The sequence below is a fragment of the Corvus moneduloides genome, chromosome Z, assembly GCF_009650955.1.
Source record: "Corvus moneduloides isolate bCorMon1 chromosome Z, bCorMon1.pri, whole genome shotgun sequence".
Lineage (NCBI taxonomy): Eukaryota > Metazoa > Chordata > Aves > Passeriformes > Corvidae > Corvus > Corvus moneduloides.
The window spans coordinates 71,780,812-71,791,234 of record NC_045511.1 but is presented as its reverse complement, the minus strand read 5'-3'; the positions used below and the strand labels follow the sequence as shown (position 1 = coordinate 71,791,234).

Sequence of the window (10,423 nt, the reverse complement as noted above, 5' to 3'; positions counted from 1 at the left end):
GGTGCAGCCCACAATAAGGCAGCTGTTCCCCTGTAGCCTGTGGAGGCCATGGGGATGAGAGATCCACCTGCAGCCCATGGAGGACTCCACACCAAAGAAGGCTGTGGTCCTGTGGGAAGCCCACACTGGAAGGTTGTGGCAGAGACCTGGGGACCCACAGTGAAAGGAGCCTGCACTGGAGCAGGTTTCCTGGTAGGATTTGTGACCCTGTGGAATTCCAAGCTGGAGTAGGCTGTTCTTGAAAGATTGAACCTTGTGGAAAGGGACCCACATTGCAGCAGTTTGTGAAGAACTGTACCCCATGGGATGGACTCACACTGGAGCAGGGAAAAGGACTCCTCTCCCTGAGCAGCGGCAGGAACATGGGATGAACTGACCACGACCTCCATTCCCATCTCCCTGCACCCCTGGGTGGGAGGAGGTAGAGTCTGGGAAAGAGGGAGGGATGGCAGGAAGGTACTTTTAAGTTTTGCTTTACTTTTCATTATCCTGCTCTGATTCTGACTGCTAATAAATTCAACTAATATCCCCAAGTCGAATCTGTTTTACCTGTGATGGTAATAGGGGAGTAGTCTCTCCTTGTACTTACCTCAACATATGAGCCTTTTAATATATTTTCTTTTCCCTGTCCAGCTGAGAAGGGTAGTGATAGAGAAGATTTGGTGGGTGCCTGGCATGCAGACAGGGTCAAGCCACTACAGGACTTTCTGAATTCAACGTATTTTACCAAGAGTAAAAAGGAATACATATGCATCCAAACATATGAAGCATAATCATCTACGCTCTAAAGGAAGTGAAAGTAGCAATGATGTACTAAAAATAACTGTTTTATTCAATTACTCTTTTTGCTAAGGCTTCAATTCTCTGTTTAGGCAAAATAGCTGTACTATTCCCTCTGCATACAAAATAAGGACAACATGTTCTCCAAGTTACGGAGTTGTCATATATTAAGTACTTACCATTGCTAACTGGAACATTATTAAGTACTTATTATTATGTACATATAATTTATTATTGTTAACTAGAGGGGCACCATCCATATTTCCTTTCAGTGATTTAAGAATTTAATTCTACTTTGTTTCAGGTATGCTGACATCTATGTATTATCTGTCATTTCTACACTTTGCTTATATTCTTTTTCTGCTTCTTCTGATTCCCTACATAGATAATCCCAATCTTGATAAGTTCCTTTCTAATCAGAAGCTTCCATTATTCTAATTTTCCCCTTTGAGCCATATCTTTTTCTGTTATGCTTAATTATTTTTTTTTTACTATGAGGTGACCAGAATCTGTATGAACAGAATCTGTATGCAAAAAAACCCAAAAACCATTTAGAACAGTTGATAAGATTTTTATGAGCTATGCTGTTTCTCAAGGTAAATTCATAGATCTTTGTAACTCACCATTATGAGACATGAAATTATGTGAACAGAGGGCAAAATATTTCTGAAGATTTAGCTCTCAGCAGTTAATGAACTATTCATGACTATTACAAGATTGTTCTTCAGCCATGTTCTCCTGGCATTAGCAGTGTAACTCACATTAACATTAATGTTGTAAGTATTGTGCTGCAAACCTGTCTCTATTTAGACTATTTTCATGTTAGTAAAAGTACATGATATCACATAATCATAGAATACCTCAAGATGGAAGAGACCCATAAAGATCATTGAATCCAACTCCTTAATTCTCGCAAGACTGTCAAAACCTACACCATGTGACTAAAAGCATCATCCAGATGGAACTCTGACAAGTTTTGTGCTGTATCCACTTCATCAGAGAGCCTGTTCCAACCGATTACCTTGTTAGCATTCTTTCTAATGTCCAGTCTGAACATCCCCTTCTATCTTCATTTCCTTGCGTCCTATTACTAGTCACCTGAGAGAGGAGATCAGCACCTCCTCAGCCATTTACCCTATTGAGGAAATTGTACACTGAGATGCATGACCTTGCACTTGGCTTTGAAGAAACTAATGCATTTTCTGTGGTCGCACTTCTGGAGCTTGTCACTCACCTTCCTGTCATCTGCAAAATTCTTGTGGCTGCACTGGATCCCACTATCTGTGTCCCTGATGCAGTTATTAAACAGTACTGGTCCCAGCACAGTTCCCTGCTTATCACCAGTCACTACCAGTACCTTCTAAAGCAGATTCCATGGGGACCTTTCAAAGTAATTCCTTAAACAGCCCAAGGTTTGCTCTTTCCATATCCAGGGCCAAAGTTTTGCTGGAGGTTTTTTTCCTAGAGCAAACAATTTGAAACCTAAGTATTTTATGGTCACTGTTGTAGATACAAAAATGCTGCTAGCAAGGATTTTCTTGTTATTTTCTAAGTCCATGAGAGACTTTTCTCTCTCACAGAAGAGGTAGCAGAGTTATGTCAACAACCAAGCCACCTGTAACCTTGAAAAGTCTTGTTTATGGTATAGTAGAAAAATAATTTGACAATGGATGTTTTAGGATTTTAGCCAGTCACCCCAAGGGGTGGCTGATCCTTTGTCCAACTAGACTATGAAGAAAAAGTTTATAAAAGAGTTTGTAAAATAATTGAAGAAATCAATCTTGCTGCACAATTCCTGCCTGCTGGATCTTCTCTCCTCCTCCTCCCTATGGCTGCGGGACACAGTGATATACCCTAGGGCCCAGGCCTGTGGTAATACACTGTGACCAAGACAGCTACCAACCTCCACTTCGCCCTCTCTGTTTGCAAGCAACAAACATGGGAACAACAAATCTACTTGTTTCCCTCAGTACCCGCTCCAAAAAAGTTATCTCTAACATATTTCACAAATTTCCTGGACCTGTTTGTGTCAGCTGTATGATATTCTCAGTTGATGCCTGAGAAGCTGAAATCACTCATAGAGAGAATGTAGTCTTGACATACTCCTCAATTCCTTGTGGAAAAATTCATCGATCCATCATCCTGGATGGATGGTTGACAGCATACTCCCCACACAATATGTGTTTTATTTTCTTTCACCTTCATGTTTACCCAGAGGCTCTTGGGTGTATCACTACCAACTGCAAGCGTCATACAATCCAACCACTTCCTTACACACAGCTCCACCCTGCCACCTCGCCAGCCCTGCCCATCCCTCTTGAAGAGCCTGCAACCATCTCTCATGACACACCAGTCATAGTACTCATGTCAGTAAAACTCAGGTTTTGCTTATGACAATGGTGTCATAGTCATGGGACTAGGAAAAAATTTCTGGTTCCTCTTGCTGTTTTCAAATGTGCCCCATTGTACTTAGCACATCATGAAGCAGACTGAAGGACTTCACACCATCCCTCAAACACTGGTGTGCTGCCCTAAGGCTTATCTTAGAGAGCCTGATTTCATGCCTTTCCCCTTCACATACAGTTAAAAGTTCTGTTAATGAGCCCTAACTCCTGTGCAAAGATCCTTTGTCCTTGGCTTACTCTGTCTGTTGTCAGCAGGCCTGATGTCCTGTAGATGAATCAAAACCCAAAAAATTTTGCTGGTGACACAAGTCACAGAGACAGGTATTGATTTGCTGTGTCCTTCTGTATCTTCCATTATCATTTCCTACAACTCAAAGGATAAAATAGAACACTAATTATGTTTCTGACCTTTTAGTAAACCTTTGTCAGTGACAACAAATTTTTGTCACTTTGGTGTCAATAATTTCAATATCTGCTTTTAATTACTTAACTCAATGCCTCATGTTAAATTAAGCATGTCAATGAGTTTTGATTAACAAGGTTAAGAATTTAAAGAGAATGCATCTTCTTTTTGTAGGTAGTTTCCCACTGGGATTACACAGAGTTGTGAATGGCAGTTTCTCCTCTCTCTCCTTATCTCTGGATAACAATGTTTATCAAGATTGCCTGCGATGCCAAGGAAGATCTGCCAAAATATATTTTCATTTAAACATATATTTAAAACCTCCTCCAGAGGAAGCATCTATGTGGATGTAACAAAACTATTAAAATCTGAAAGCACACCTGTGAGAAGCCAATTTAGCCTCAACAATGGTTGTCAGAGGCACGTGGGGCAGGGTGTGCACATGTGCCACTTCCAGAAAGCACTTTGGAGAAGATGGAGAAAAGCCTTGTCTCTGGGGAGACTCTGCCCTGGCAACCAGTTCATATCTCATATGGGACAGGCAGTCAGCAGGGGAGCACTGAAGACACTGTACCCTCCAGAGAGATTCTCCAATCATATGGTGAGATGGAGTGCCATGGAAGGTTGGACTGGGCCAATGCTCTCCTGTCAGTAGACAGACCTTGGGAAGGACCAAGGGGAATAAAAAGTAACTGTGTCACAAGTTTGGGGGGTTTTGGAGCCTATGCTTTTGTCTTTTTGGTGGACTTTTTGGCTTTAGGTTTTCTGAAACTTGCTTTTTGAGTGGGGGGCTTTTTGGAGGTTTGCTTTTTGGCTTCGGGCTTTTTTGAGTCTGGGGGCCTTTTGGGTCTTGTGCTTTTGCTTTGGCTCCAGCTTGCTCACTGGCTCTAGCCTGTGATTTGTCCTTTTTGCCCTTGGCCCCAGCCTGCCCTCTGGCTCTTCTGCCCACCTGTCCAGGACGTGTTGTGCTTGGGTTTGTGAAGCTGACATATCTCTGCCTTTTCGGCCCTCCAGAACCATGGTCTCTGTGCCATCTTCTTGGTGGACGTCTGTCAGTGAGGGAGATGCATGAGGACAGCTTTTTGCCTGGGGCTCCTTGTCTGCTCTGCCTGCAGGCCCACTTTGCTCTTCCCGGCATGGCTCTAGAAAGCAAAAGCACGTGCAGCCAAGCAACATCTTCGAGAACAAGACAGAAAGCAAAACCCACAGCAAAGGCCTAGGCCACATGTCTTCTTGATGCAGAGATTTCTGGGACCCCAAGTCCCAGGCCGGGACAAACCTCCTGTCCTGCTCCTGCCTGTGCATATTTCTGTGGGTGCTAGTGACTCCTCTGGGCCAGCAAATGTCCCCCAAAGATGTCCTCCAAATTCACTACCTACAGTGATAGTCTATGGACTATGAAGTCCACCAGCCCGTTCACCTGCGCACAGGAAGGCCTTGCTCTCAGCCCAGGGCCATGAGAGCATGCCAAGCAGCCCTCGCCATCGCTGCCGAGCCTTGCCTCTGCGCTGAAGGAAGGCGCTGGCTGGGGAGCAGCTCTTGCAAGCAGCTCCCACAGCGGCCTTGGCCGGAGACAGGGGGCTGCCAGGCACAAGCACCTCTGGGCAACCAAGCAGGTATGGGCTGATGTGGCAGGACATCCTCCTCTCTGTCTCAGCTGGGGCATTTGGAAGAGATAACTCAGGCAGATTAATAGCCCAGCAAGGGGTCAGAGATGCCAGCAAGGGGTCACCTCCAGGCGCACAAGAGTCTGAGCCCCAGCCCCGAGTACACAGCTTGGTATGAGAGCAGATGTAGGAAGATATGAAAGAAAATAAACATCAGTGACCAAAAGACCTGGTTCTTATGTCTACAAAGTCCACGCGAATTATCACAGAGGCAGAAGTCTCTTAACACACTCCTTGGGAACATGCGAGATGATTTCTCTCTGAAGCTTGGATGCGACTTTAAGGTTACTTTTCCAGAAATTGAGGGAAAGGATTTCGATGTCTGCCCCTTCAACAATTTGGTGATAAGAAACATTGGATCCTAGGTCATACTATTTCTTAGATAGCTGTAAGTTCATTGGTACATTTAACCCCACATGTATAATACTGGTGTTACATTTCGTTTTATTCCTCTGGAGTAATAGTCTGGTTTAAGTCTTATGTCTGTTAGTTTTGTGTCTATTAAATAGATAATTCATTCTATTAAATAAATAATTAAACAATTAAATAAATAATTAAACAATTAAATAAATAATTAAACAAATAATTCATTCTATAATAGACTGAATAGCCATTATTAAAGAACTTATGAATGAGAGTGGGTCTTTGGGTGCGGGCCACGCAATAACACGACTGCCTGCTGCCAGAAGCCTGGGAAAAAGGCAGAGTCTTATTTAAACCCACATCATCCATTCATAACAACCAGCCAGGCTGCAGCTGGCTACTGAGGACAGCATTACCTTGTCATTCTCAGCCAGCAGGACCTGGAGCTCCAGCTGCTCCTCCTGTGGTGGGCTCAGCAGGCTTGGCCCCAGGCAGATGGCCAGGCTGCTGCACGTCACGCGGCTGCTGGAGGCGTGCTGGCCGATGCACCGCAGCACTGCCAGCAGCTGCTGCAGGAGGAGCAGGTTGGCAGCGGGCAACTTCTTGGCCACGCTGAGGGAACAGGAAGGCAACATTCATCAGCAGGCCCACATTGCCCACCTTTGCCCCGAGGCCACACAAACGAAGGCTTTTGCCGTGCATTGCCCCGAAATGGGACTGCCAGCTGGCAAGAGCGAGCTGCCCAAAACCACAGCCTCTTCCCAACAACGTCCCCTTGCGGGTGAGTGCCAGGCTCCCAGCAGTGCCTGCTGCAGAGCTGGAAGCTGCTGCCCACGCTTACGCTTTTAGCTGAGAGATCTTGTCCTCCCTGCTGGCCATCTGCATGGCTGCCATCCAGTCCTCGTAGAGGTCTGTGACGAGGAGCTTGCCCGGGATGCTTCTCAGGAAGTGCTGCAACAGCAAGGGCTGCCGGTGAGCCTCAGAGCATGGTGGCCCAGGCAGGAGCCTTTGCAGCTGCAGCTCAGGAGGGCTCACCTTGAGGACGACGGCCAGCAGCAGCACCGGCTGGCTTGCCATGTCCACAGGAAGGCCGCGGTCCAGGGCCTGCCGCAGCTCCTGAATGGCCCTGGCGCTCTCCACTTTGCAGAAGATGCCTTCCGTGGTGGGGCCTTGCTGCTGCAGGACAGCCAGCAGCTCCTGCGGGAGAGGCAGGAGGGCGGGGACGTGCGTGAGGAGCTGCCCTGGTGCAAGAGCAGTAGCCGGGGCCAGAGCTCTGCCCCGGCCTGGGCTCCCTGCCTCCTGCTGCCAAGGGGCAGGGAGCAATGGCCGAGGTGCAGCTGGAGACCCCATAGGCCCTTGGCTGGGGGACATGAGTGGGGACACTGGCTGCCCCAGCAGCCAGACGCAGCGATGGGCAGCCCCTGTGTGGGCTGCCTTACCTGGATGGGCCGGGGCAGCGTGCCGTCCTCCGCGCAGACGGCTGCCAGGGGCTGCCCGAAGAGCGCCCTGCTGCAGCCGGAGCCCTCCTGCCCCGGCGCCCGGGCAGCCCAGGCTGGGCCCCGCCGCAGAGCAAAGGGCCAGGGCAGCCACCTCCCCCTCATCGTGCCGCTGCTGCCGCTGCCACTGCTCCCTGCCGCTTCAAAGGGAAGGAGAAGCAAAGCCTCTCAGCGAGACCGCCAGGCCGGTGCTGCCGGAGCCCGCCCTGCCCTGCCCCAACCCCAGCCCCGCTTTTCTCCAAGCTGTGGGCAGCAGCCCACCTCCTACCTCAGGGTGCCACACCCGCACGGCCACACTCGGGGCACGAGTGAGCGCAGCTCGGCGAGAGCACAAGCTTCCCTTTCCTTCCCTTCCCAAACTCACCTGGGCAGCGGCCGAGTCGTCCTCCCTGGTCGGACGGGGCCATGGCAGGACCTTGCTCGGGATCAGCCTGCAAGAAGCCGGATGCGCTTGCAGAGCAGCCCCGCAGCACAAAGAGCTGGCGGCCAGCAGCCTGAGCGTGGCACACAGCTGGCAGGCAGCCTCTGGCCCGCCGGCCCCTCTGCCCGCGCAACAGCAGTCCTGCCAGTGGCAGCAGCAAGGACGTGCCGGCGCTGCCGCTGGCTCCCCGAAGCCTCTGCTTGGCCGGTGGCACCAGGGCCCCTTGCTTCCCCGCGCACAAGGTCACGGCACAAGCCGAGCTTCCCTGGCACCCCAGCACAGCCAGAGGCCACAGCGGGCGCAGGGGGCAGCCCTTCTCACCTTCTGCAGCTCCTCGATCAGCCGCTCCAGCTTCCCGGCGCTCAACAGCCTCCCCTGCGCGAGAGAGAAGCAGCGCAGGAAGGTGAGCAGCCGTGCCTCTGGGGCCGGGCACGCGCAGCAGCGCTCGGGCACAGAGCCCGCAGCACAGACACACTCACTGCACGGCGGCCGTTCAGCTCCGCGGCCAGCCTCTGATGCTTGCCAGGCGGCTCACTCGGGCTCCCGGGCTCCTGTGCGGTGGCAAAAGGGACGGCCAGAGAGCTGGGTGAGCCGCAAGCCACCTGCGCTGCCTTGTCACGCAGCTGTGCCCGGCAGCTGCCCGCAGCCGCAGGGGCAGCTGTCCCCGGCTGAGGAGCTGTGTTCCCCCGTGCGGCCGCTGCGGGAGCATCCCCCCGCAGCAGCTGCATCAGCAGCAGCAGCTTACCGCTGCAGCGCGGCCACCTTCAGAGGCTGGCAGCTGCAGGAAGAAAATACGAGTGAAGAGATGCAGCGCCAGGCTCCGCTCCCCCCAGCCCCTAGGCGGGGCAGAGACGTGAGGCCGCACGGCCCCGCCCCGTGCCCGGGGGCCCGAAGCCCTGTGCCGGGGGCGGGGCAGAGATGCTGCCCAAGCCCCGGCTCCCTGTCAGCTGCCAGAGCAGCGGCTTTTGCCCTTGCCTTCTGGCAAGCCAAAGCTGACCGGCGCACCCAGGCCACTCTCTGCTCATGCTCTGCAGGGAGGGCAGAGGCCATGGCAAGGCTGCCCAAGGCTTCCTGCTTGCCACAGCTGGCAAGCTCTCCTGCCGTGCCATGGCACGTGGCACCGCGACTCACCCAAAAGCGGCAATGCACCAGCCAGTGGGCCAGATGAGGATGATGGAGGTGGCATCCTCATCGCTGCCTTCCTGCCGCTGCTCTTCCTCTGCCGGCGGCGCTGCCTCCTTCCCGGCGCTCAGCACCCACAACTGCTCCAGGGCCAGGCAGAGCCGTGGGCGCGGGGTGGTGCCCCGGCTGCAGAGAGCAGAGGCAAGCGGTGAGGGGCAGGTGGCCTCGCTGGCGTCCTCCGGCGCAGAGCTCTGCTGCCTCCCCCCTTCCCCCCGCCGCCTGCCAACATCTGCACACACACTGCTGCGTGCAGCCCCAAGGCCTGGGGGCCCGGGGCTTAGGCCAGGCTGCCTGTGCCCGGGCCCAGGGACAGGGAATGGGGCAAAGGCAGCTGGGCTCGTGGGCTCTTACTGAAGCTTGGCCACCACCAGTTGCTCCTGAAGGAGGAGAAGGTGCCTCTCGCTGGTCTTTGGGCCGCGGCTCAGAGCCACGGCCGCGCTCAGCGCCGCCTCCTCGCTGCTCACCACCTTCCTGCAGAGCAGAAAGTGGTGGCTGTGAGAAAGGCGGCCCCTTTCTGCCACGGACCCGGCCGTGGCCGCGTGTCCCCGAGATGTGGGGGAGCCTACCTGGAGCCGAAGCAGCTCCAGGCCTGGCCCATCCTGTTTGGCACAGGAGGATCCTGGTCTCTCTGCAGAGACGTGGGCCACTCACACTCGCCGAGGATACCAAGTGGGGTGGCGGAGTTGGAATGACACTGCCACTTGGTCAGCAAGTCGCTCTCTCTCGCTTTTGAGTCGCACACCAGACAGCTCTGGGCTGCTGCTGCCGCTTCTCGTGGACACTGAGTCCAACTGACCAATGGTCCAAGGCCAACGGACCCTGGACTGGGCAGGGGTGGGGCACCGGGGCGTGGCACTGGGGGGCGGGGCTTCCTGCCTGTCACGGGTTAGCAAGCATAGTCCCAAAAGTGATGTTCTTGCAAAGGGGTGCTTACAGCTTCCTCTGGGACCTGACAGAACCTATCAGCTGGCCAGTTTGAATATGGACAATTCTTTAAGCCATTTAAAAGTTGTGACTGCCTAAGTGATGCACACTTAAGTTTAGAACCCACCCCCCACCCCACAGCTCTCTCGTTTCCGTGCTGGCATAGGTGGCTGCGGGCCCCATGCGGGGGCCAGCAGGCCCGGCCCAGGCCCTGCTCGGGCCAGGCCGGGCCGGGCCACGGCCATCCTGGAGCCGACGGACCTGTTCCACCCGCAGAACCACCCCCCCTTCCCCCCCAGCAGGACTGTGGGCAGACGGCCGGCTCCCCCTCTCCAGTGCTGCCAAGATTCAGCTGAAGCTGCACTGCTGTCCGGCAGAGGTCATGTGACCGACAGCGATAAGCCACATTCCAGCTGCAAGACTGAGGTGAGATTAACCCTTTTAGTGCTGTGAAGAGCTGAAAAACCTGAGGGAAGAGAAAGAGGAGATGCTTAAAGCTGAAATTCTGTTGTGAAGCTATGATATATCAGAGTACCCGTTGTGATTTCATGAAGATATGGGGGGGTGGAGTGTTCAACTCATACTTGTGATCTCAGCACCTGTGCTGAGATAGGCAGATGCTGACACAGCTGTAATTTCATGAGAAGTTTGAACAGGGAGAGATGGAAGTGATGAGGACTTTTGCTCCAAATGGGAAAGGAGAAAACCTCAGTTCCTAGAGATGCTCCCAGAGATAGTCCTAAAGACGAAGATGAAGAAGACCCTTTGTTCCCAGGGAAGGA

The 10,423-nt window shown here is 52.6% G+C and overlaps 1 protein-coding gene across 3 annotated transcripts; it reads right to left on the bottom strand.

Moving 5' to 3' along the window:
• Positions 1-3,689: 3,689 nt before the first annotated feature.
• On the bottom strand, positions 3,690-8,387 carry LOC116438401 (T-cell activation Rho GTPase-activating protein-like). Of its 3 annotated transcripts, XM_032097283.1 has the most exons (8): positions 8,015-8,387; positions 7,857-7,910; positions 7,479-7,545; positions 7,058-7,254; positions 6,654-6,815; positions 6,460-6,569; positions 6,035-6,230; positions 4,547-4,730 (listed from the first exon to the last, which is right to left on the bottom strand). In XM_032097283.1, exons 1-8 carry the CDS (start codon positions 8,261-8,263, stop codon positions 4,641-4,643), a joined length of 1,125 nt encoding a protein of 374 aa, XP_031953174.1. In that variant the 5' UTR covers positions 8,264-8,387; the 3' UTR covers positions 4,547-4,640. The 3 variants fall into 3 exon arrangements, with proteins under 3 accessions (XP_031953173.1, XP_031953175.1, XP_031953174.1); XM_032097282.1 differs by lacking the exon at positions 6,035-6,230 and having other exon boundaries at positions 3,690-4,730; positions 8,015-8,385; XM_032097284.1 differs by lacking the exons at positions 6,035-6,230; positions 7,058-7,254; positions 7,479-7,545 and having other exon boundaries at positions 3,690-4,730; positions 8,015-8,385.
• Positions 8,388-10,423: the final 2,036 nt, after the last annotated feature.

What these genes read in the sequence shown, in the direction of transcription:
- LOC116438401 (XM_032097282.1), bottom strand. Translation starts at nt 8,263, where the DNA reads ATGCAGCTGCTGCGGGGGGATGCTCCCGCAGCGGCCGCACGGGGGAAC. An exon ending in TGATCGAGGAGCTGCAGAAG is followed by an intron (nt 7,546 to 7,856) that starts GTGAGAAGGGCT and finishes GGCTTCTTGCAG; the next exon opens with GCTGATCCCGAGCAAGGTCC. An exon ending in CGCTGCCCCGGCCCATCCAG is followed by an intron (nt 6,816 to 7,057) that starts GTAAGGCAGCCC and finishes CCTCTCCCGCAG; the next exon opens with GAGCTGCTGGCTGTCCTGCA.